The following is a 27598-nucleotide window of genomic DNA, read 5'->3' as shown; positions in this document are numbered from 1 at the left end:
CTTGGATAAGTGAGTGGCTAATGGACAGGTATCAGAAAGTGGTTATCAGAGACATGACCAGTGGTGTGTGCTCTAAGGATTAGTCTTTGGACTATTGTTGTTTAATCTGTATATTAGTGATATTGGAAAGGGGCTGATAGAAGAAGTTCAGTTGTTTGCTGATGATACAAAGATAGGCAAGCAATCAGAGATGCTACTGATATACAGCACATTCACAATGATTTCAATAAGCTGGAAGTGTGGGCGAATGATAATGGCTTCAATTCAGTGTTAGTGAGTGTGGAGTTATGCACTTTGGTGTAATATCATATCCAACATATTATTATCATCATCATCCAACCTCCATGGAGTCAGAGACTCATCGTGGGATGCACACAATGCCCATCCAACCATGCCTTAAACTGATTCAGTATGTCTCCATCACAACACATTTAGGCAATGAATTCAACTCACCAGTGACTCTCCATTTAAAGAACCTACTCCTCTGCTCACATTTTCCTTATACAGTTTCCAGCGATGCCTTTTTGTTCTACCCTCCTCCTATCCCATTCTATGAAAAATCTCTTCCATATCAACCTGATAACAACTCCTGACTAGCTTATATGTCTCAATCATATCATCTCACCTCTTCCTCCTGTTCACAAGGCTTTGCAACTTACATTCTCTCAATCTGTTCTTGTACTCATATTTCAAAGATCACTGACTACCTTTGTGAATCTTCTCTGGACCCTTTCCAACTTATCCTCGTTACCATGAAAACCAAACCTGATCAAGGCCTCATATGGATTATTGTGCACAGATTTGGTCACAGTCATCATAACCTCTATTTCTGCATGTCAGGGTCCTCCACATCATTGCCATTATCTGATGTGACATCTTCACAACTTGTGCAATGTGGCCTCTGAATTTCAGGTCCTTGTCCACCATCACTCCTAGATCTCGCATCTCCTCTACTTCCTTTAAAGTTTCCCCACCAAGTGTGTACTTTGCATCCCATCATTGCTTACCAAATCTCAAAACCTTACACTTTGCATCATTGAACTGACAGTTGCACTTACCTGCCCATTCATGCAATCTATTCAAGTCCTCCTGCAAAACCATAGCATCTGCCTCTCTCTGCATTGCTTTCCCCAATTTTGCATCATCTGCAAACAGCTGCATATCACTAGTTAAACCCATCCCAATATTATTAACTTACAAATTGAACAACATCGATTCCAAAACTGACCCCTGTGGTAAACCACTAGTGACCTTTCTCTCTTGGGATACTGCATCCTTATATACAACTTTCTGATACCTATCTGACAGTCAGTCACTGATACAACTCAGAAGTCTGCTATCCAGCCCCATCTGTATCAATTTATTTAACAGTTTGTCATGTGACTGTCTATCAAAAGCTTTTTCACAATCCAAGTACATCACTGTATATGCATCTCCCTTGTCCAAGGTATTTGTCACTGTGTTATAATGCATAAGTAAGTTAGCAAAACATGATCTCTCTTTAACAAACCCATGCTGATAACCACAAAGAATACTATCGATCCATTTCTGTATCCTACTTGTCACCAATCTCTCCAGTACCTTCACCACAACTCTAGATATACAGATTGGCCTATAATTTGAGGAATATGCAGAGTGAAGTTAGATGTTTGGTGGAAACTAATGAAGGTGTGCAAGAGAATAGAATGAAAGAAAAAGAGGTGATGAGTAATTCCAGGATAGCAGTATATGGAGAGTCCATATTTAGAGGAGTATTTAATAAGAGAGAGTCTTTAGGGTCTGCTATCCAGGAGGGAGAATGAATAGGATAATTCAGGCACTGGACATGAGGAAGAAATGAACAAGAAAGTTGGTAGTGATTGTGGGGACAAATGATCTAAGTGGACACAAGGAGCATGTGAGGATGAATATCAGGAGGTTATTGAGAAGAGTGACAGATAACAGTGTAGTGGGAATGGCTGCCAGTATTGTCAGTATATATTAGTTGGATTATGCTTGGAGTAACTGATGATGCTAGAGATCTTGGAGTTATGGTGGATAGAAGTTTAAAGATCACATAACAAAAGTTGCAAATACAACTCAGAATAATTGCAATGTTGAAACAAACATTAACGCATGAAGATACGGAAGTCATTTTTCCTCTTTACAAGGCATTCCTACAACTGCACCTGGACTACTGTGTTCAGATTTGGTCTCCTGGGTTCCAGTGGGATAAAGAAGCTGTGGAAAAGGCTGCCAAGGAAAAGTTACAAAAATGATATCTGGATTATGGAATGTAGATTACAAGGATATTGGGTGATAAAATTTTCATTATATGGAAGGTGGGGAGAGACAGCAGAGCATCTATGGAAGTTAAGGTTCTGTTCAGTTAAGAAAAGGGAAAAAGCTAGATTTTTCTCTCATAGAACTACAAATGAGTGGAACAGCTTGCCTGTTGAAGTAGTGAATGCATCTAGTGTGAATGAGTTTAAGAGAAGGCATGACAGCTGGTATGGGTGACGTATGGCCTTCCTTGTTGAGTCTTTGATTCTCTGGAGGTCTAATAATAATAATAATTAATGCCAGTAACAAAAGATAAATTTCAAACAATTGCCAAGATGTGATCTCTGTGAAGTTAACTCATTGTAGAGGAACTGTATTAGCAACAGTATCTCCTAATTAGGTATTTTTGTTTCAGAAAAATGTTAATTAATGCACCTTGTTAATTGAAGAAAACATCTGAATGTTTAATATGTATTTACATTGTTTGTTTGAGAACAATACATTATTACTTATTGCCAGACTGGTTGGCATAGTTTAGCATATCTGCTATCCAACCAAAAGGCTGTGAATCCCACAAAAAGCTTGAATCCCACTCTTGGCATGGATGTTTATGATTGTCTTCAGATGGGAGATGAATTTTGTTGCCTGATATGAGACACTGTCCCAATTATTGGAGACCTGAAGTGATTTGAAAAAGTTCCATGTTTGGTCTCTAGAACATGGTGTTAGATCCTAAATGAAGGAATCTTGGAAAGAAATCATGCATTTAGAACCTAACATATAAAACTTGTTGGCAAAGAGAAATACCTGCACATCAGTTGTAATTAAAACTGCAACTATGGTTTTCAGACTCTGTAAAAAATAAATGATGAAAAAAAAATATAAAATGGATTTTAAAAAAAAAACAAATTTGCAATCCACCTGCATTATGAATGAATATAGATTTATAGAAGCCTTTTGTTGGTGTCAGCCACATTAAAAAAAAAAAAAAGCTTTATTATTTACTATATTTTGTATATGTGGGCATCTGACTTTGCTAATCTGAATAAGTTCCTTATCCTTCTGCTCAAGTTATAGTAACTTGTCTTTGACACCTTAAATTATTTCTTGAAATTGAAGAAATATTAAATAAAAATAGAAAGTTAGTTTTTGCTTAATGGGAATTGAATGAATAACCTGTTTATTTCTTACTCATACAAAATTTAAAATAAGGAGTAGAAATAGCAAGTAAATAAGACTAGAGATATGGTAACCATTCATTAAATCATCAGTAATGTAAAATCAGGCCTGAAGCAGTGAATTAAAACCTGATCAGTTGAGAACTGCCTGTCTATAAAATGAAATAAAACATTTTTGAATTCAGGAACTAATAGTAAAATAATCAAATCCAGATTTGCAAGAAATGTCCTTTAGTTATATTATTCATTTAATACGGAATACTGGCAATGAAAGTTTGCACAGATGCAAGTAATGCTTTGTTCTGCCTTCCTTAAACATAATGTTTTGGGTTTTGCACCCATCTGGGCATTTCATTTTTGCATTTTCCTGGGATTGTCAGTTTAATAAAAGTAGAAGAATGGTAACAGGTTTGGCAGCAATACTTGCTTTCCTCTGAATTCCTCAGATTAAATGTACCGACTTTTGTGAATTCACATTTATGTGACATTTCCTATAAATACTTTCTCCTCTCTCACATCAATAATAATATCATACATCTCATACATCAATTATAATTAACACTTCCTGTTCTTCCTATTGGAAGGACTTGCATTCTGAAATAATTGTCAGTTTTTTAAAAATTACAATTATTTCAGAATGCAAGGTGGAAAAAATACATTGTATTGACACTTCTTCCTGTGACTGTTAGGACCTTGTAGATTTCTGGAAATGAAATGACAAAGTTAAATATTTATATAACTATAAAGTAACAGTATGCCACAGTAAATAACTTTTTTATTATGTCAATATTTTGTCTTATGTATCATAAGATGAAATTTTGAACAATTATGTCATAAGTACAATCATCGAGCAACAATAGGAATTAAACAACAGTAGTGTGCATGTTTATGGCTTAAAACTAATGGGCTGAAATTAAAACTAATTAAAATATAACAGCTAAATTTATTTAATACAATTGAGGATAACATTTCCCAAATTTTTGGAATACTGAAACAGTCCTTTTGATTCAGAAGTATGGCTTCAGCACTTTCTTTATATAAGCATTCATGTTTATACATAGATCTGTGTAACAGCTTAGCATTATTCCATTGGATCCTGTGGTTAGCATTTTAACTCATAAAATCTTTAGTTTCAAGAGTAAGATTTGTTCTTCGGAAGAATCTCTATAACAGGAATTTGAAACTGTCAAAGAAACAACCTTACTAAATGGATATAATCCAATAATAACCCCAAAAATAATCAACCACTCTCCTATAAATTAACCCAGACAAGAAGCCCACAGGACTCCTATACCATATATTAAAGGCATCTCTGAATGTGTGGCAAAAATTTTTGGGGTTATTATTGGATTATATCCATTTAGTAAGGCTGTTTCTTTGACAGTTTCAAATTCCTGTTATAGAGATTCTTCCAAAGAACAGATCTTGCTCTTGATACTAAAGATACCACATTTTTGAGATGGATTGTGAGCTGATGTATTGTGGATATAACGACCTGAAAAGTTGGTTTTGGTAGACAGAAGTGGAAATGGATCCAGCTTGCTTATGTTGGATATGTATATCAAGAAAGGAAATACCATTTGATGATTCTTTTTCTCTCACACTAGAAAAAGAATAATCAAACAGTATTTTATGAAATATATGAATGATGAGTATTAGTTAAGATAACTTCCCAAAATTGAGAAAGTTTAAAGCAATTATTTTTGTTAAGATTAGGATTGTGAATGAGTGCTTTGCACTTTCTTTCCAGAAGAAAATAACTTTTGTGTAGAACTTTAGTATCATTCCACTGAATTTTATGTTTTCAAACCAGACATGGCTTGCTAAACCAGATTTATCAGGCTCTTTAAGTGAAATATATATTTGATGTTCTTCGACACAAATTTGTATAGAATGATCAGTCTGCCATAATAACATTGGTTGCAGGAACAAGGAATTCTATAAACTCCCTACTAAGAAAGAGAAGGGAATTTGTCTCTTGGAGAGAGGAGAAAAAAAAAAAGATATTAAATTTAAGATCTGGATGAAAAGAGACTTGTAGGTCAATCAGAAGAAGTCTTGATATTTTTTCTGATAGTTCTTTAATATATGAAAGACAAATTCTAGAAACTTCTTCTCAAGGATGATTAAAATGACAGCCATAAATATTTTATTTTATCAACAGTTTTTGCCTTATAACCATTAGGGATGAAGGGAGCTCTGATTATACTAGACCTAACACAAAGTCAGGGAAATTAAATTATAATGGGAGGAATGTTGAGAACATGAGTGTAAGAGCAACAGTGTTGTATAATTGTGCTAATGACAGGAATGGGCATTATAATGGAAATGATTATGAGGAGAGAATGATTTTGACTTTGTGTTCATTTGTTTTGGACCTATCAAATATATGCAACGATGTCTACATGTATAAGGCTTACATAAGGTATGTATAAGAGAAGAATAGAGATCTGCAAGTTGTCCAACTGTGTCATGTGGACTGCAGACAAAAGAGCATACAAAAGAACATTTATGTAGCTTATATGTCTATATACAAATGCTAGGAGTATCAGAAACAAAGGAGTAGAGTTTGTTGTGTTGTTCAATATTTTGGGACCTCGGATTGTAGGCATTAGTGAGACCTGGCTATCAGATTCAATACTAACTGGTATTGAGTGTAAAGGGTACAGTATTTTTAGGAAGGATAGACAGGATAGGAGAGGAAGGGGAATGCTACTAATGATATCAGATGACTTTGAATCCAGTTAGAGTTGAGAACTATGATTGTAATACTAGTAACAATATGTCATGTGGCAGTGAATTTGAAGCCATCTGAGAGTGAGGTGGAATCTAATAAGATTACATAGTGGGGGTGTTGTTACAGATCTGGTGGATTGGGCGCTAGTGATGAAGAAATACTATCTAATAGAGATGATGGGTGCGAAAAGAATAATCTTAATGGGAGACTTTAATTATCCAAATATTGATTTCGTAACAGTAAAATCTCATGAGAAGAATGAAACTGAATCTATTGAGCTGTTGTGATACTTCCTCAAGCAGCATATCACAGAAGGAACTTGAGATCAAATAGTTTTAGATGTGATTATAGTGTCAGAGGGTGTTTCAGTTAAAGACAACTATTCTGCCTCCGATTGGTGACACTGATCATGCAGTACTCACTTGGGAAGTGACTAAGTTCATGAATGTTTCATTCAAAAAAGGTTACATGCTAAACTACAAATAGGATTGGTTGCTGAATGGAAGAATATCGACAGTGCATGGGAAGCATTTAAACAATACTTAAATGATGCTATATCAGAATGTGTCCGAAGAGCACGAAGAATAAATAGAGTAGGAATCAAATGGATGTGTAATCTAATTAAGCAAGGATTCACAAGAAAAGGATGATGTGGAAGGAATACAGTGTGCATAAGGATGATGTCTGTTATGAAAATTATAAGCAACAGGTCAGAAGAGTCGCAACTGTTGTACGGGAAGCTAAGTCTAAGTAATAAAAGAAACTGACTGCAAGCTGAAGACATCCTACGAGAATTCTGTTGATATGCTGCAAGTAAAAGAAAGAATGAATATAAAAGAATAACTGTTCTGAATGCAGATGGTGTTGAGGGTGACAGATGGAAAAGGTTGTTCAGCTAATGAGTGCCCATTTTGCTAAAAGCTATCAACCTGGTGTGTGCAATTGATTTCATTGTTACCTCTTCTGAAGAAACTCAGGTGTATGAAGAGGAGATATTAGAGCTGTTGCACAAACAATAATAATTTAGTAATAGGGATTGATGGGATATTAGCACTGGGTAAAAGAGTATTCAGCTGAACTGGCTATTCCTTTCACCAGGCTTATATAATTTGAGTCTCAGAACAGGGAAGATTCCACAAGCATGGAAAGAATGTATGAAATCCCGTTGCACAAGGGTGGTGCAGAGACCGATTTATCCAGCTATTAAGAAATCAGTGTCTCAGGAGTGTTGGTGAAGATTTTGAAAAAAAGCGGTTAGGGCTTGCATTCAAAAATGGGTTTACTGAGGAAAGGTCATGTTTTAGCAACTTTCTCACATTCTTATAATATAACCATTGAACTATACAAGGGGAATGGATACACCATGATACTTTTGGATTTTCTAAGGCATGACAGAATACAGCATGGATGACTGTTGCATAAATTGGAGAATATGGGTATGGATAATAAAATATTAGTGTGGATAAGAGGATGACTGACTTACAGATGAAGTGGTATATATGACAGATGAAAGTGGTATATATGGGGGATATGAGTGCAAGATTTAAGGTAAGTAGTGGTGTACTACAAGAATCAGTATTTGGTCCACTGTTATTCAATCTTTACATTAATGATACATCATGAAAATTATGGAAACAACTACTGTGTTAGAGTAAAACTTTAATATAAACCAAAATAAACACGACATTTTGACCTTCACATTAAGGTCATCATCTCATCTGGAGCACAAGGGTGGTCTGAAAAGTTCTCGGCCTCAACCATAGATGGCAACACTATCGACAAGATTCTTTTTTAATAAATTAGAGACTTAATTCTTTATGTTAGTCAAGTAAATAATAGTTTTACTTGACTAACATACAGAATTAAGTCTTCATCATCATGCATATCAAGGATTTAGGCCTAGCATGACCTGTTCCGGCCTTAGAAGTCATCGTTGAATCGTTTAAGAGGATGTCCTGGTTTTCTTTTTCCTAATGGCTTGTACTTTAAGGCTTGTTTTCGTAATCTTTCTGTTTTCATTCTTTGAACGTGTTCCATCCATTTATGTTTATATTTTTTAATTTTTTTCTATTACTGGTTCTTGGTTTAATTCTTTCATAATTTCTTCGTTTCTTTTGTGATCAAATAGGGTATACTTTGCAGTTTTTCTCATAAACTTCATTTCTGCTGCTGTTAATCTTTGTCTTTTTGTTTTATTGTCCAGATTTCACTTCCATACATTAAGACTGGTAGGGCTAATGTATTGTATACTTTTAGTCTGGCTTGTTTTTGAACTAGATTTGGTTTAAATATAGAGTTAATTACACCTGTTATTTTTAAATATTTTGCAATTTTTGTGTTTATATCTTTTTCATTTTCATATGTGATCATACATCCTAGGTAGTTAAATGAATTCACCTGTTCTAAGATCTTGTTATCTATTACTATTTTAGTTCTTGCAGGATCTTGTCCTTTAAAGGCCATAGTTTTTGATTTTTCTGTTGATATTATCATACCATAATTTTTGGATATCTCATTTAGATATAAAATAGCTTTCTGTAAGTTATCTTCAGAATTTGTAATTATTATTTGGTCATCGACAAAGAGGAGAGTGTTTAAGTTTACTGTAGGAGAATTAAGTCTTTAATTTATTAATACTAGTGGTCAAAAAAAGGTCATAATAAGATTCTTTTTTTTTTTTTTTTTTCCCTAAGTTGGGACATCTGTCATGAGCATCCATGTGAAATTGCAACTCATTCTATCAAGTAGTTTGTTTTATATAGCTGTCTGAAGCAAAAGTGTGTTGTCTGTATTCCTTGAAATGGATAAAATTGAGTATCTTGTGGTCATAAAATTCTTTGTACAAGAAGGTTTAACGCCAAAAGAAATTCATTCAAAGTTCATAAAAGTTTATGGGCACTCTTCTCCTTTGTTTTCGACAATTATGAAATGGGCTCCCGAACTTTAAACATGGCAGTACCAGCCTTGAAGTTGAACCACGTGAAGGATGCCCATAAAGCGTAACAACACCAGAAATCATTGAACAAGTGCACGACATGGTATTGGATTACCGACGAGTGAAAGTGCATGAAGAATTGCAAATGAAAAAGCTTTGCACAAGTTGAGTATTGTGCTTGCTCCCAGCAGATCAGAAAAGAACTCGCATGAAAATCTCTGAACAGTGCTTGGAGCGTAATAACAAGAATAAAACTGACTTTGTTCATCGATTTATTACTATGGATGAGACTTAGATTCACCATTAGCGATGGCAAATGCTGAAACATTTGCATCACTAACGACCTTACACAACTTGTCCAAATGCCAACCAGATCCCCTCCAAATACACAGTGAAATTAGTGAGCTCCCTGGGCAATTCTGACCACAACCTAGTGCTCATCTCCTCCCCCATGCAACAACGTTTACACAAAACACTCCCATACAAGAGTAGTTTAGCACTATAACAGTGCCAGGTGGGACAGCCTTTGCAACTTCTATGCCACATTCCCATTGCTTCTGCCCTTCCAACCCAAACATATGCTCAGAGCTTATTACCAAAGTAATTCTCACCGGCATGAATACATACATTCCACACGGCACTCTGAACTGCCATTTCCTAACGAAACCCTGGTTCTCCAAAAGATGTGCCAAGACTGTAGAGATGAAACACGAGACATGCCACAACTGGCTGAAATCAAGAACCTCATCCTCCTTCAAAGTTTACACTGAAGCCTGTAATAGATGCAAAAAAACAATCAACACTTCCAAAACAGAGTTTGAAAGAGCAAAAAGCAGGAAACTAGCAGCCTATCCAAATGGCTGCCGAGCCTTTTAGTCTCTCGGCAAAGCAATTGGCCGTAACTTCTGTCCAACACTATTACCACCCCTATCATACCCAGATGGCTCTACTGCATGATCAACCACAGAAAAGGCCAATCTTCTGACTTCATACTTTGCTTCCAATGAACGCATAACTGACGATGGTAAATGTCCCCAACCATTCCAGACACCCAACATACAATGCCCACCTATATCCTTTTGCCAGGATGAGATCCCCCCCACTTTCACACAGACATATGGTCTTTGCAGTATGTATATTCTACAAATATTTCCATGGGAAATGCTCATCTGAAATAACATCAATAATTCCTCTGCCCAGTACTAAGCTCATTGAAACACATGCAGCTACTGCACAACATCCCTTCACAGTAGACCTAGAAACAAACAGAACAAGTTTCTTTTCCTTTTCCTTCATCCCTACAGCTGCTGCACTGTGGAACAGTCTCCCACCTGCTGTGTTTCCCAAGGAATACAATTTAAAGTCATTCAAATCAAATGTAAACAAATTCCTCCTTTCCTAATCCACTATCCATATACTGTAATAATGTACTGTAGGTTGACCAACCAACCTCCTGTGTATGGGGCCCAAAATAAAAAAAAATAAATAAATAAATAAAAAATAAAATAAATAAATTACACACCAGAATCCAAACAGTGGACAGAAGCTGGTTGTTCAGCACCAAAGAAGACAAATTTGGTTCCATCAGCAGGAAAGGTAATGGCATCGGTATTTTGGGATGCTAATGGCATTTTGTTTATTAATTATCTTGAAAAGGGTAAAACAGTAACTGGGGCATATTATTCCGATCTTTTAACCAGACTAGATGAAAAAATTTGTGAGAAAAGATCCGGTCTGCATAAGAAAAAAATCATCTTTCATCAGGACAGTGCACCTGCCCACAAAGGTGTTTTGGCAATGGGAAAATTAAGGGATCTGCATTATGAATTGTTGGAACACATCCACCCTATTCCCCAGATTTGACTCCTTCTGACTTCTTTCTCTTCCCAAAACTAAAACTCTTCCTCGCTGGTCACCGTTTTTCTTCGAATCAAGAGGTGATTGCAGCTGTAGAGGGGTATTTTGCAGACGCTACTGAGAACCACTACAGGGATGGGATAATGATGCTGGAGCATCAGTGGAATAAATGTATTAGTCTTAAGGGAGATTATGTTGAAAAATAAAAATAATTTTGAAATTATGAATTCGTTTTTTCATTGTTAGGCTGAGAACTTTTCAGACCACCCTCCTATACACATATACAAAGAAACAAGCTGCACTACAATCTACATAGTAATCTAGTTACTGACCAATCATTAAACCTATTGGCCTGACCTCTGGTGTAAAAAAAAAAAAAAAAAAAAAACCTACTACATCAAAACTAGAGTCCTGTTATTATTATCTATTAAGTTACAAATTAAATTAAGCTGGAGAGCAACATCATGTTCACACAAAAAAATTACTTGCCCTATTTGTCGACATATAAGACTCTTTTCTTTGAAAATAGGTCCGAAAAACAGGGTGTGTCGTATACGCCAACACTCAGTTTTTTTATTACTTTCATTTCTGGAAATTTTCTCTGTTCTGAATTATGCAATTTCTCTTGCTTCCTTGTGGTGTGTGAGAGCATCCCAGTTACGTAGAGTTCAGTAGATGTGCATGTTGTTGTGAACAGTGATAAATTTCTGCTGTTCAATTTTCTCTAAATTTCTTTAGAGAAATTTATGCTTTTATGGCTGAAAAATGTCGGCATTGCTACAGTATTGCATACAAGCTACGTGTGATTGCGCATGCTAAAGAACATGGAAACAGGGCTGCAGCGAGGCAATTCAGGCCAACCCCAACTGAAAAAATGATATCATCTTGGTGGAATCAGGAAGAGGAGCTAAAAAAAGCAACTCACAGTAAACATAACCTACGAAGTGGAACTGCAAAATGGCCAGAACTTGAGACAGAACTGAATACTTGTATTTTTAACCACAGAAAAGCAGGACTTTTTTAGTGTCTACAAAAATGATTATTCATCAAGTGAAAGCGATAGCCACTAACAGAGGGATCAGCATCATGGTGTTCCAGATTCATGTATGTAGACTGAAACAAAAATATCACAAAAGATGCCAGCTGAATATGAAGAAAAAATTATTGAATTTCATCGATTCGTCATTAACCCAAGGAAACAAGAAAATTTTGAACTTGTGCAAATAGGAAACATGGACGAGGTGCTGCTGACTTTTGATGTACCCTCAAACAAAACTGTAGATTCCAAGGACACAAAAGGTGTTACTGTTAAAACTTTGGGGCACGAAAAAACTCACTACATGGTTGTTTATCCTGCTGTGCTGATTGGACAAAATTGCCACCACTATTGATTTTTAAAAGGAAGATGCTACCCAAAGAAAAACTGCTTAAAGGAATGTTTGTACATGTTCACGCAAAAGGCTGGATGGATGGAGGAGGAATGAAGTTATGGATAGATAAAATTTGGTCTAGGTGCCCTGCTAGTATGGGATCAGTTTCGTTCTCACAGAACAGAAGATGTTAAAAATAAACTCAAGGAATTGAAAACTCAGTTAGCTGTAATTCCAGGAGGTCTAACTAGTTAGCTTCAACCTTTAGATATCTGTATTAATAAACCATTTAAGGGATTTATGAAGGAGAAGCGGAACAGCTGGATGCAGTCTTCAGATTTTGAGGTTATACCATCAGGAAGAAGGAAGAGGCCTGGCATTTCGCTAGTTTGTGAGTGGGTCAAAGCTTCATGGGATGCTGTGAAACTGAGACAGTGGTTGAATCATTTAAGAAGTGTGGCATTAGTAATGCACTGGATGGTACAGAGGACAATTTTTTGTATGAGGACTCGGATTCTGATTTAGAAGAGGTTTGAAGTGTCTCTTCATTTAGCTTTGGAGATGAATTTCTGGGTTTTGACGAAGAAGATTAAAAGGTGGGTACTCTTTCCTAGTTAGATTAGGTATTTTTCGAAAGTAGACCTACTTATTACTTTATATTTGAAATACTGTAAATTCATTATTATATTCAACGATAAAGTTTTTTTTTTCCTAAAAAATGTGTACAAAAAAGGGGATGCGTCTTATATGCCGGCAAATACGGTATATAGTTTTTTATTTTATTTTTAATTTGTAACCTAATATATAATAATAATTTTTGATTTTTTTAAATTTGTAACTTAATTAACTTAATAGATATAATAACAGGACTCTAGCTTTGATGTAGTGAGTTTTTTTTTTTTTTTCACAACAGAGGTTAGGCCAATAGGTTTAATGGCTGGTCAGTAACTATAGCATATCGTGTAGATTGTAGTGCAGCTTGTTTCTTTGCATGTATGTGTATACTCCAGATGATGACCTTAATGTGAAGGTTGAAATGACGAGTGTTTATTTTGGCTTATAATAAACACTCGTCGTTTCAATCAAAGGTTGAAGTAACGATCAAAAGAAACGAAGCAACGAAGCTTCATTTCTTTTGTGATCAAATAGGCTATACATATTTCTGACATTTGCAGTTTTTCTCATAAACTTCATTTCTGCTGTTATTAATCTTTGTTTGTCTTATTGTTTTATTGTCCAGATTTCGCTTTCATACATTACTCCAACGTGCAACATGCACAACATACAGCTATTGGCTGATGATGTGATAGTAATCAGAAATGCTTCTGGTATGCAGTTCTTGCAGAATGATTTGAATAGGCTGGAATTGTGGACATGGGAAAATGGATGTCAGTAAATGTATAGTCATGCACTGTGGAGTGATTAGATATCTACCGTTGTATTATATTGGTGGGATTATGCTAGAAGATACTGATGAGGCTAGGGATCTTGGAGTTAGTAGATAGCAAGTTGAAGTTCAGGGGCCATGTAACAAAGATTGCAAATACAACTTAAAAGATAATTGCAATGCTGAAATGAATTTAACATGTAAAGATCTCACTTGGACTATTGTTCCCAGATCTGGTCTCCTGGTTTCCATTGTGATTCTGATACAGTGGAGAAAGTGTAAAGGAGAGTGTTAAAAATGATATCAGGATTGTGTGGTACTGATTATGAAGACAGGTTGAGAATTTGTTGACTGCAGACACTAGCAAACACTTGACAGGAGGCGATATAATTGAGATGTACAAACTTCTGAAAGAGTCATACAGGATTTCAGTTGATGGAATTTTTCATTTTCATATTTTATGGAGAGTGGGGAAAGGACAAAGAGAGCATTCTTGGAAGCTGAGAATGAATTCTGCTAAGAAGGGGGTGAGGGCTAGATTTTTCTCTCTTAGGGTGGTGCATGATTGGAATGGATTGCCATTGGATGTGGTATGTGCAAACAGTGTAAATGAATTCAAGAATAAGTATGATAGCTGGTGCATGTAGTATTTGGCCTCCCTGGAGGTCTCTTAATAATAATAATAGACAATTCATTGTTTAGAAGAGAATCCGTTGAATAAATTGTATGAAGTCTGTTAAGTAAAGATTTAGCTATACCATATTTCTGACATTGGCGATGATGTGAGTTAGCATTAATGTATTTGCCAGTATCCTAGCAAATACATCAATGCTAACTCACATCCTTGGTTTTCTGTATAATACAGAGTTGTAGACTGCCCATTAGGTTGAGAATTATGACATCTAGAAAAGGAAGACAGTTGTTATCTTCTATTTCTAGTTTAAATTTGATTCTTGGGTTTGCTGAATTAATTTTCTCAAGAAATTCATGGAGACCAGACAAATAAGAATTCCATGCAGCAAAAACATCAACATATTTCTACCAGATTGATGGCTTTGGTGAACAGATTCTCTTGTTCTTGCAGCCTGTGTTATTATGGACGGACTGGTTGTTTTGCACCAATTGTTCTTGGTGAATATCAAGAATATATTCCACTTAAAGAGCCTGATAAATCTGGTTTAGCAAGCCATACCTTTTCTAAAAACATAGAATTCATTGGAATAATACAAGCTTTTGTTGTTTCTTTTCTGGAAAGAAAACTGCGAAGCACACATTCACAATCCCAACCTTAACAAAAATTATTGCATTAATCGTTCTCAATTTTGGGAAGTTTTCCTGACTAATGCTCATCATTCTTGTGTTTTTTGAAAATCGTAATTAATTATTTCAAGTTTTTTTTTTAAATTTATTCCTTGATATGTATTAATGTCATCATCATGCGCATCAAGGATTTAGGCCTAGCATGGCCTGTTCCAGCCTTAGAAGTTTAAGAGGACGTCCTGATTTTCTTTTTCCTAATGGCTTGTACTTAAAGGCTTGTTTGGTAATCTTTCTGTTTTCGTTCTTTGAACGTGTTCCATCCATTTATGTTTATATTTTTTAATTTTTTCTATTACTGGTTCTTGGTTTAATTCTTTCATAATTTCTTCGTTTCTTTTGTGATCAAATAGGTTATACTTTGCAGTTTTTCTCATAAACTTTAACTGCTGTTGTTAATCTTTGTTTGTCTTTTTGTTTTATTGTCCAGATTTCACTTCCATACATTAAGACTGGTAGGGCTAATGTATTGTATACTTTTAGTCTAGTTTGTTTTTGAACTAGGTTTGGTTTAAATATAGAGTTAATTACACCTGTTATTTTTAAATATTTTTCAATTTTTACGTTTATATCTTTTTCATTTTCATATGTGATCATACATCCTAGGTAGTTAAATGAATTCACCTGTTCTAAGATCTTGTTATCTATTACTATTTTAGTCCTTGCTGGATCTTGTCCTTTAAAGGCCATAGTTTTTGATTTTTCTGTTGATATTATCATACCATAATCTTTGGCTATCTCATTTAGATCTAAAATTGCTTTCTGTAAGTTATCTTGGTCATTGGCAAAAAGGAAAGTGTTTAAATTCACTGTAGGAGAAAGTTTAATTCCTTGATGTATATTTTTATTCCATTTTATTATTATTTCATTTAAGTAAATATTAAAAAGAGTTGCTGAGAGGGGACATCCCTGTCGAACCCCTTGGTTTATCTCTCTCGTATATGATAGCTCGTGATTTAATCTTATTTGTATTTCATTATTTTCATATATACTTGTGATAGCTTTTAGGATATTATTTGGTATTTGTCTTTCTTTTGATATGTTAAATAATATGTTTCTTTTAACTTTGTCAAATGCTTTTTCAAAGTCAATAATTGCAATATGTGTTTCTAAATTGTATTCTCTTCTTTTTTCTATTATTAATTTTAGGCAAAAGGCCGGGTCTATACTTGGTCATCCTTTTCTAAATCCATTCTGTACTTTTAAAATGAAGTTTTTGAAATATTTCATTAGTTTGCTATTTAAGATTCTGCTATATATTTTGCAATCTTGAACTTTCTATGTAACAGGAATTTAGTATATTGATACCTCTATAGTTTTTAAGGTCATCTCTATTACCTTTTTTTAAAGATAGGAATCACAATTGCTTTTTCCCATTCTATTGGGGGGAGGGAATACCAGTTGAATAAATTTTATTTAAAAATAATAAAAGTCTTTCTTTGAATCTTGTTCCTGCGTATTTATATAGTTCTGAACCCAGCTTATCTTCTCCAGGTGATTTTCCGTTTCTTGTTTCTTTCAGGCTGATATGTATTAATGTACATAGCACATATAATATCACACACTTTCAATTTTATTGTTGTTTGTTTATGTTTATCTCATGTTACTATAGTGTATCAAAAATGGCTATGAAACATATCCAAAAATTCTACAGATTATAAGTAATATACTTACGCAAGTGACCTCCATAATTATTTATTATTATAGTATCTTCCACTTATATCTTGATTTTTTTAAATCTCTTAAGAAAACATCATCAGAATAAAGCATCATAGCATATTAATCAAATTTATGGACTGAACATACAGATGAACTGTGTAAATTAAATACAGATGGACTGCAAGTGTCTGTCTTAAAATAAAATAAAAAGGCCATGGCAATAGATACACAATTTTCAATAAATGTTTTCATAACTGCCTGTTAATATTATTTTCTTTGGTTGATATATAGCTAATATAATTGGGTGTGGTAATTGTAGTTTAAATATCCAGAATTTAAGACTTGTACTTTGTGTGTGTATATATATATATATATATATATATATATATATATATACTTGTTTTGTTTAATTGCTTATGCCTGAAATTGACACATAAATTTGTTTTTCACTTCATTATTTTAATTTTGTTGAGAATAATGAGTTTCCTGAGTCTGTTTATAACGAATCATTATTAGTGTTTTGTATTACATCTCCAAATTTGTATTGGAGACGTAATATGCTATATTAGAATAAATTAAACAAATATATTTCTTTTTCTTTAAAAAAAATGTATTTTTTCCCCCTTTTTGAGAGCAGTTTACCTATTTCCTCTTTTGGTTTATTGTATTTATTTATAATACTTTTCAGTATTTAATTGGAGAGTTAGCTGAATTCAAAAATGTTTGCTAAATTAAGAAAGAAGATAGAAGAAACTCAGGCAGAATTGCCCCGAGGAATTAGTTCATCACTTACATCATCCTTAAGTACACCACCTGTGAGCAGACAAGGTAAACATACTGTAACTTTAAAAATATTTAGAGACATAAAGGCTTTGTGCTTAATGTTTATTGCAATGCATAATGTTGTTGTCATTACTTAAATTAAGGGGATATTAAATCCCACATAGTTTTAAAACCGAATAAGAAACTCAAAGATTGGAATCAGAGAGTTTCACCTAAGAATAGCGATCTGAACTTCTTCCTCCACCTTTGCAACGAGCTGCCCAGTATTGTACTACGTGCTAGGATCACTTGCATTGGCTAACGCTAGTGTTCGCCGATACTTTATAGTTTACTATATTCGGTAGAAACTCTCTGATTCCAATCTTTGAGTTTCTTATTCGGTTTTAAAACTATGTGGGATTTAATATCCCCTTAATTTAAGTAATGTTTTCATTGCCGAAATGAAGCTTATTAGCTCTTTATACTTAAGTTGTTGTCATTATTATTATTATTGTATGAGTATTCCAAGAAGTTTGAAGATTCATCATGGGAAACCCAAATTATCAACATAATATGTTCTATTATTATTATCTTATATCTCCATGGTGTCTGGAGACTCATCATGGGAGACCCACACTAACTTTTATTTACAGAAAACCTAAAACCTGTCATATTCCTCCTTAAACTCATTCACTGTCAAAGCACTCACAACTAACTCTTGCAATCCATTCCACTCATTCACCACTCTCCACAAAAATTTTACTTTGCACATCCTTACGAACCAGTCTTGCACAACTTCCACAGATAACCCCTAGTTTTCTCACCATTTGTCATATATATTGAAAAATTTATAAGTTTATAAGTTTCCATCAAGTCTTCTCTTTTACCTTCTATCAACTAAATTTAAGTTTCTCATGATTTCCCCCTGATGAGGATGAAACACCCTTATAAATTGATCACTGAATAGCTGAACAGTGTCATCTGCCACAGTTACCATTCTACCATTTTCATCAATTAACATTATGATGCCATTGTATAATGCCTTGATCAGGCCTTATATGTATTATTGCACAGATTTGGTTGCTGAGTTTTCATGGTGATGAGAATATGTTGGAAAGGGTACAGAAAAGATTCACAAAGGTGGTCAGTGGTCTTTGGAATAGAGTACGAGGACAGATTGAGAGAATGTAAGTTGCAGAGCCCCGTGAATAGTAGGAAGGGGGAGGAATATGATTGAGTCATATAAGCTAGTCAGGGGTTGTTATAAGGTTGACATGGAAGAGATTTTTCATAAAATGGGAGGGGGGGGGGATAGAACAAAAGACCATCACTGGAAACTGCATGAGGAGGGTGAAGCACAGTTGGATCAGTATTGTGTGCAATAGTATATACCTCCCACTTAGTTTCAAATAAATTTGACCTATATAAACCCAAATTGAAGTTCATCTCTCCCATAGTTCTTTTGGTGAAAAATAACTTTTTATCATTATGAGTCTCTGACTCATCGTGGGAGGTCATGTTAATAATAATCTGTTTTACCTCTCCTTGAATCCATTAACAGACAAAGCATTCACAACTAACTCTGTCAACAAATTCCATTATTCATCACTCTGAGAGAAAAATCTAGTCCTTGCAGACTAATCTAATTTCCAGGAGTGATTTCTTATCCTGCCTTCTAGCTTAGTGCATAGATATTTTTTCTGTAATAATTCTATAAAATCCTTGAAGTAACCTAAATGTTTCTCTCAAATTCCCTGTTTTTCACCTATCAACCAACTTTTGCAACACATACACTCAGGCTGTCCTCATAAGGAGCATTCCATAGACCACTCACCATCTTAGTCACTTGCCTCTAGATCCTGTCCGCCTCTTCCTCTTCCACGAGAAACCCAGGTGACCAGACTTGAGCACAGTAATCTAGATGTTGTTGTATCAAGGCTTTATAAAGAGGAATGTTAACTCCATTGTCTCTGCTGTATGTTCTTCAATAACCAAGTAATCCTGTGTGCTTTTCTGGCTACTTTAGCAATATGCCCTCTAAACTTCAACTCTCTATCTACTGCTACCCCCCCCCCCAGATAGCTGGCTTCATCGATTTCCTGAAGTACATCTCGGTGTGGTAACACGGTCAAGTCCCCAGTGGGACTTGACCAGAGGTGAGAATTAAATTACCCAGTGTAGTTAGAGGCATTGCCAGTTTCCCTGCTCAGTCTCGTAAAAACACAAGCTGATATCCCACAGGTGTATTTACTCTGAGATTCTACTGTATCCTAAGTATGCCCAATTCATCAACCTCCATTCTCAAGTGATCAAGTCTGCCACAGGAATATCCTTGCTTGAAAAGTGGTCACTCAGAAGCTCATCTGTTTTGTCTGCTTTTGTCATCTCTACCATCAGTACTAATTAAAGTTATCCTTCCATAGTCAACCATCCTTCTACTTTCTATATAATGAAAGAAGTCTTTGGAGTTCTTTGGGCCTTCTCAGCTAATTTCCTCTGATAATCTGGTTTTGTCTTCCTTACCATGCTGGTCACTTTTATTGCCTGACACTTGTACTGTTTATGAGTTTGCTAGTCACTGTTCTCCTTAGATACCACCAATATTTTCTTTTTTTTTGCTGGTCATGCTTAATGATACTACTCATCTAATTAACTCCTACGTGATTTACCCTCCTGACCTTGGGTCTACAGTCTGATATTGTTTCCTCCAGATACCTATTGCAGATATGCAGATTTTTTATGAAATAGCACTGATTCAACTGGTAACTATTACTCAACCTAACTTTACATTATCTATGGATTTGAAGAGCAGTATGGTGTAGTGGAAGCATGCTGCATCCATAACCTAGAGGTCCATGAATCAAAACAATGTTGTGCTTATATTTTACATTTTTGTAGTGTAGTGGTTATCACATGCACCTCACACATGCAAGACTCCTATTCTAGGCAAAAACAAAAGCATTTTTTAACTGCCTCTATAGCTCAGTGTTTAGAGAACTGGTTTTGTAAATTCTCAGTAAAGGCTTTTTCATTCTTTTCGTTCACTGAGCATGATGGAGCACAAATTCAGGTGGAAGAATGACCAAGTGCAGAATTTAGGCTCTTAAGCGAAAATATTGAATAGTGTAGTCAATTCAGGAAGTAAAGGTGGTTGGGGATGTGAAGGGATGCTGCAGTTTCTGTATACTAATGCCAGAGGTATCGGGATCAAGAGGGAAGAGTTTTTGGCATTGATTAGTGAAACGTAAAATAATGCTATAGTCATTACTGAGACTATTCCAGGCAAAAAACAAAAGCAATTTTTTAACTGCCTCTATAGCTCAGTATTTAGAGCACTGGTTTTGTAAATCAGGGATTATAAGTTCAGTCCTCACTAAAGTCTTTTTTTTGTTCTTTTGTTTTGTTCACTGAACATGATGGAGTGCAAATTCAGAAAAACTTAAGCAATTAGGGTGAATGCAGGTGTGTATGAGAGAGAGAATGCACCTATGGAGCAAATGAGTGGGAGAATGACCAAGTGCAAAATCTAGTCCCTCAAGTGAAAATATTGAATAGTGTAGTCAATTCAGGAAGTAAAGGTGGTTAGGTATCTGAATGGATGCCACAGTTTCTGTATACTAATGCCAGAAGGGAACAAGAGGGACGAGTTTTTGGCATTGGTTAGTGAAACATAAAATAATGCTATAGGCATTACTGAGACTTGACTAACAGCAGATGATGTAGTTACAGCAGTAGAGAACATAGGATGGGCACAAGGATACTGCTGATTATAGCAGATGAATAGCAGCCAAAAAGAATAGGGGATAGGCAGGAGGGTGGCTATTCATTTGAAGCAGTCTAGTGCAAGATCAAGGCCGATAAGAAAAAATATACAGTTGGTTGCTGCTATAGGGCAGGGTAGGGAGAATCCAGAGATGATCTGGAAGACATGCATCAACAAATTAGCACAATAAGTGAAGTTCAAGTGATCATTATGGGAGACTTCAGCTGTGGAGATTGGAAGAAAGAAAGATCACATGGCAGGAAGGAAATGGAATTTATACACCTACTGAGAGATAATTACTTGAGACAACATGTGATGGAGGGGGATTTGGAGCTGCATGAGTGTTGGTCCTGGTCATAGGATCAGAAGAGCTTTCCATAACCAAGGTGGCTACATTGCTTCCAATTGGAGAAAGTGACTATGTGAAAACATGAATATTCTTTTGAGAGGGAGTATATGTGAATCTAAGACAGGTGATTATGACAAGCTTAGGAGGAAACTTGAAACTATGCCATAGCATAAAGCCATGCAAAGGAACGATGTTAATAGTGCATGGGAGATAGTTAAGAGGTATCTAGAGCAAGCAATATTAAATTGTATAGCTAAATTTAGGAGAATAAATTAGGTAGGAATTAGATGGATGAGTAGTATCATTATGCATGAGTTCAAAATAAAAAAAGAAATTGTTTTGGAGAGTATATAAGAAGAAAGGTGACCAGTAAGGTAAGCTCATGAGCAGTACAAGGGTCAGAAAGAAAGTGACCAGCGAAGGTCACTTTTATGAAAAGCAAAACCAGATTACGAGAAGAAACTAGCTGAGCAAGCAAAAGGAAATCCCATAGAGCTGTTTTTTCATTATATGGCAAGTAAGAGGAACAATGACTATGGAAGAAAAATCCTAATGAGTGCTGATGGTGATGAGGTGACAGAAGGAGATAAAATATTAGATATATGAAGAGCCAAGTTATATGTCGCCGAATTGAAGCCTTTGGCTCTTCATATATCTAATAATTTATTAGGACACCTCATGGCAAAACTCGTAGAAGGGTGGTAAGTTCTGTTCGCTACAAACTTGATATTAACTAGGTCTGCCTACTCACTGATGAGACCTCAATAAAGGTTGAAACCGGTCTGGGTAGTGACCTTCTCTCATAATATCGAACAATAATACAGCTCTTAGGAGCTAAGTTCACATTATGGGTAAATATCAAGAATAGTGATCGGAGCTTGCTCCACCTTTGACACGAGTTGCCTCAGCTTGCACTACCTTTAGGGTCAGTTGCTGCAGTATCCAGGTATTTGCTTACGCTTGGAATCGCCGAACTTTATATAGTTTCTACTATATTCGGCATGAAACTCTTTGAGTTTCTTATTCGGCTAAGAAACTATATGGGATGTAATATCCCTTAACTTAAACAAGGAGATAAAATAGTTGAGCTACTAAGTAACCACTTTGCAAGGTATATTATGCAAGTGAAGGTAATGCTGTGACATATGTGGCAGAGACTGATGTGGGAACAGAGTAGATGAATTGGAGGTTTTTATGCTATTGTAGAATCTCAATGTAAATAGAGCTGTGGGATTTAATGGGATATTTGCTTGGGTTTTGCCTCCAGAGGCAGTGCCTCTGGCTAAGCTCCTTAATTTAATTCTCAGTTCTGGTAGAGTTCTAATGGTTGGAAAGAGAGCAAAATAATCCCTTTGCATATGGGAGGCTCTAAGACTGCAATAGCAAATATTAGACCAATCAGTATCTCAGGAATGGGTAAAAGTACTGGAAAAAAATTGTTTTAAAAAGAGAATTCAAGAATAGATGGATAAGAATATAATACTCTATGAGGGACATCATGGCTTTGTGAAGGGTTGGTCATGCTTTCGCGTCTTCAAAATTCGAGTCATCAGAATTCAAGGAGAACTGGCCTACTAGTCTGGAACTGGGGGGGGGGGGGGGAAACACCCTAATGTGGTATAAAGTGGATGGCTAATGAAATAAACTACAGATGAAAAAAAGGGGTTCATGAAAAAGTAGAGAGTATTTGCATGAGGAATATCTGGGAAAATAACTCATAATAAAGGATGACAAAAATGGAATATGAATTCAAAGGAAATTAAAAGGGAAATGAAATAATGAAATTTTTTAACTGTATTCTGAGTAATAATTGGGCACTTTTAGTGTAAGGAAAATCCTAAGAAATTCTTTTTATATGTGGCCAGTAGGAGGAGAAATTATTGTGTATTATGCCTTTTCTAATAAAGTAGCAGGAGCAGGTGACAAGGGAAAGCATATATCACCATTTTTTTTTTGTACTTTGCAATATGATAAGTTGATGTTGGTTTGAGTGCAAAGGCAGATGACATAGTGTAGCTGTTTAATGATAATTTCATCCTGGAAAAGCAGCTTTTATTCCTGGCAGGGGATGAAAAAGTTTGCATAAGAATGCATTCCTAATACTAAGTATTCAGGATGTTAGTTAAGACAGTGGAACCAGATAGGATTTCACCATGCATTTTAAGAGACTCTGTTAAATAACTAACTGCTCCATTAACCTGGCTGTTCTACTCCTTCATTTTTTCCAGTAGCTGGAAAAGTGCCCAAGGAATGTAAGGGGGATATATATTGTCATTGTCCATTGTATAAAAGTGGTGGTAGAATAATGGCATCAAACTGTAGCCTAGTTTATATTTCTTCCATAGTTAAGATTTTGGAGAAATAGAAGATTGGGTATGATGAGTATATTAGATTGGGCAGATGAGTATATTATCTGTGATTGTCAGCATGGATTTGTTAGTGCTCTTGTTTCAGTAATCTTCTTGCTTTTTATAATAAAGTAACAGGAGCACTTGACAAGGGAAATCATACGCTGCCATTTTTTTTTTCAATTTTGTAATTTGACAGGATGCCACATGATATTTTAGTTGCAGTGTATAGGTTTAGATATCAGATTAATGAATTGGCTGTCTGGTAGATATGAAAAAGTTGTATATAGGGAAGCAGTAACAGGGAGAAGAACAGTACCTGGAGACCTATGTTTAAATTTAATGTTGATGATATTGTTACTGAACTGTAGAGAGAAATTAGTTGTTTGCAGATGATGCATAGCTTGAAAGGGTTGTTAATAATGCTGGCCATGTGGTGGTCCTTCAGAGGGTTTGATTGAACAGATAGCTGAATGAAAGGGGGTGTATGTCAGTTTAATGCAAGATGTTGAAATTTGGGATCCTCTGATAGGAGGTTGCATATTCTATTGGCGGAACTATATTAGAGTTAATGTTGAAAGTAGGGATCCTTGTGTGTGTGTGTGATCATCAATAGAAATTTAAGTTGATGGCAAATTGCATATTAAAAATGATATCTCAACAGTGCTGAGTGGTAAAGAAAATAAATTCATTTCCATTACCACTTCTTTATAAAATAAGGAACACTTTATTTTCTAAGCAAATAGTACAGCAAAAACATAACTTCTCTTTTAGTTTTCAGGTGGGATGTTTTCAAAGCTGGATAACTGGGAGGAGACCTCCAATTGGTCAGCTAATTCCCAAATTTCCATCCCATCCTTGTTAGATATCTACCTGTATACCAAATGAACAAGGATGGGATGGAAATTTGGGAATTAGCTGACCAATTGTATTCTTATTGGCTTAAACCACAATGCAAAATGATGGTGCAACATGACATAATTTCATGCTGGCTGGGGTGTTGCCCAGTGAAACAACACTCCTGTTGTTTTTGTTCAGGGAACCAGAGTGAACAGTGAAAAGTCAGCCAATGAAAAGAATCCCAACTCAACATTAGCAGAGTTCAAGATTGGCACCATCAACATAAGAAGCATCAATGGAAAAAAAAAGGGAGCTAGCAATAGAGAACTAGCAGAAGAACCGGATAAGTACCAGATTGATATAATAGGCATTACTGAAATAAAGAAGACAAAAACAGGTGAGATCTTTCTAAGCAACAAATGCAAGATGTGATATTCATGCAATTACAGTCAGGGAAAATAAGTAGTTATATATTTATAGTATTCAACAGAAGTAGAATGATGTGGGCAAATATCAAAACTGGGGAACTGAACAGAGATTTATTTGGCCTATAATTTCACAGAAGGTTCTATTTAAAAAGAATTGGAGGAATATTTTGAGGCATTAGAGAAGAGAGCTAGCACAATGAAAAAGAAAAGTTCATCCTTGTTAAAGATCTAAACAGCAGAGTAGAAAATTATTACCAGACATATATAAATAAATTAAAGATGCCAAGAAATTATATTCTTGGTTTAATCCTTTATCCAAGTGTAAGTAAACAAAGTTTGCAGCTGAAGTAATACAAAAGCCAATGACTTCACATCACTTGCCTTGGTATCCATAATGCAAAGCACATATCCTTACAGACATGTAATGCTATACTAATGAAGTACTTCATTGTAATACTTAATTGTAATAATGTAATACTAATGTAGTAATGAATGCAGGATTCTCGAAAGTGTGGATAATTCCAATAATGATTAGGTATTATGTATCCTATTGCTGTATAAAATGTATATATATCCTTAGTAAACAAAAGAAAATTCTTAAAAGGGAAGAAAAATATAAACAGAGAAATAAATACACATATAGTACGCTGACAGATACGAGACCCTTAGACACTTCTGTGCATGGAAAATCCATTCTGATAATAGGGTAATCAATCCGCATGGTGGAATGAGTGTTTATTATTACACGTCGGAAAATTAACTTCTCTCTTATGATCGCTGTAGTTTTTAAAGTGGTAACTATTTTGTTTATATAACAATTGGAAAATTTTACGTATAAAGCATGTGATTTCGCGTGTTGGTGACCAATTCGTACATCTCCTGATTTCTTTCTCCCCTTCAACATGAATTGACTCTTCTTGGCACCGACCCAACAACAGCTCTCTAAAGTGTGGGCGTACTATAACAAGCACAACAAATTTTACAAGATGATTTGCTGCTCCATCAACTTACATGTATTCCTGTCATGCCTAAATGAATCACCTGATCAGCATTATTAGTTCAATGAATTATCCCTCTATAGTTATTTACTGAACTACCAAATGTATACAGTGGTTGTTTATTATTGGTTACTTATTTATAATTTGCAAACAGATCTCTTTCCCTCTCCTTGTAAGTGTTTATTTTTAATTATGCCATCATAAATTCACTTATGCATGTCTATAATTTATAGGATCACATGCTATTCACTCCACCCAGCAACTTACAGAACACACATCACAAATGTTACTTATTAATAATTTGTATGCCAGTAATGAAAGTATATTTATTCACACTTGTTCTTTCCTTTACATTTCTCATTCTCACATGGCTTATTAATGATGGTTTACATATTTACATCTTTGAGTAATTCAAATATACCAACCAAATATAACATTCTCTTTCATTATTGTTTTCTAATATATCCAAAAACAAACACATTGCCCCCCCCCCAATACAAATTTGGTTCAATTAAAGAACCATTATATGTCATCATGTGTCTGCCAGAATGCAAGCATGAAATTTCTGTGGAATACAGTATTTTCTCTCACCCCATCAGATAGTTCAGGTGACAGTGTGAGTACTATGATTGCCCCAACGTGAACGGTTAAGACAAATAGCATTGAAGTCATAATAATATAACAATGATTTACGTTTTGCAGATCTGGAAAAGCCACTTGACAAGGTGTCAAGAGAAAAGCTGTTCAGCATACTATGGTTTGTGGTGTAAATGGGACATTATATCATGCTATACTTAGTCTATATTTGAGTTGTCAGGTCAGCAGTTGGAATTGAGGGAGGTACAGGAAGATGGTTTCATGTTCAATCAGGTTTGAGACAGGCATACATTATCTCTGTTGTTATTCATCATCTGAGGGAGGTATAGGAAGATGGTTTCATGTTCAATCAGGTGTGAGACAAGGGTGTACATTATCTCTGTTGTTAATCATCATCTATATAAATTACATTATAAATCAAAGTAGTATTGAATCTGATATCAAAATTGGAGATATTGATCTCAACTCTACTTTACACAGATGAAAATAAATGTAGTTCAAGTTTATAGGATTTCCTAACTTAATTGAATAACTGCTGTGATAAATTTGTGATAAACTGTGACATGAAAATCAGCAATAAAAAGACAAAGACAATGAATATAGTCAGAGAAACATTGAAGACAACTGCATTCTGAATGGAGAACCTATAGAACAAGTGAAGCATTTCATTTGATGCAAATTAAATGTAGAAATAGGTAACAGAATTACAAAACTGTATGGTAGGAAGTCAACTGAATAAATTTATATGAAATAAGAGAGAAATGAGTCAAAAACACAAACTACTCCCCCCCCAATATGAGGATACATGTGA

General features: G+C 35.1%; 1 protein-coding gene across 3 annotated transcripts in view; it reads left to right on the top strand.

The window, feature by feature from the left end:
* Golgin97 (Golgin 97) overlaps window positions 1-27598 on the top strand; it is a 288071-nt gene that overhangs the window by 5106 nt on the left and 255367 nt on the right. For all 3 annotated transcript variants that reach the window (XM_090415540.1, XM_090415539.1, XM_090415538.1), the window contains exon 2: window positions 17391-17530. In XM_090415540.1, the coding sequence (XP_090271666.1) occupies window positions 17422-17530 (109 nt within the window). In that variant the 5' untranslated portion in view covers window positions 17391-17421. The remainder of the gene's footprint in view (window positions 1-17390; window positions 17531-27598) is intronic.

This window comes from Typopeltis vanoorti, chromosome 3, assembly GCF_054136105.1.
Source record: "Typopeltis vanoorti isolate ZY-2024b chromosome 3, IOZ_Tvanoo_1.0, whole genome shotgun sequence".
Lineage (NCBI taxonomy): Eukaryota > Metazoa > Arthropoda > Arachnida > Uropygi > Thelyphonidae > Typopeltis > Typopeltis vanoorti.
The sequence above is the reverse complement of the archived record's forward strand: the minus strand, read 5'-3'. Positions and strand labels throughout refer to the sequence as shown.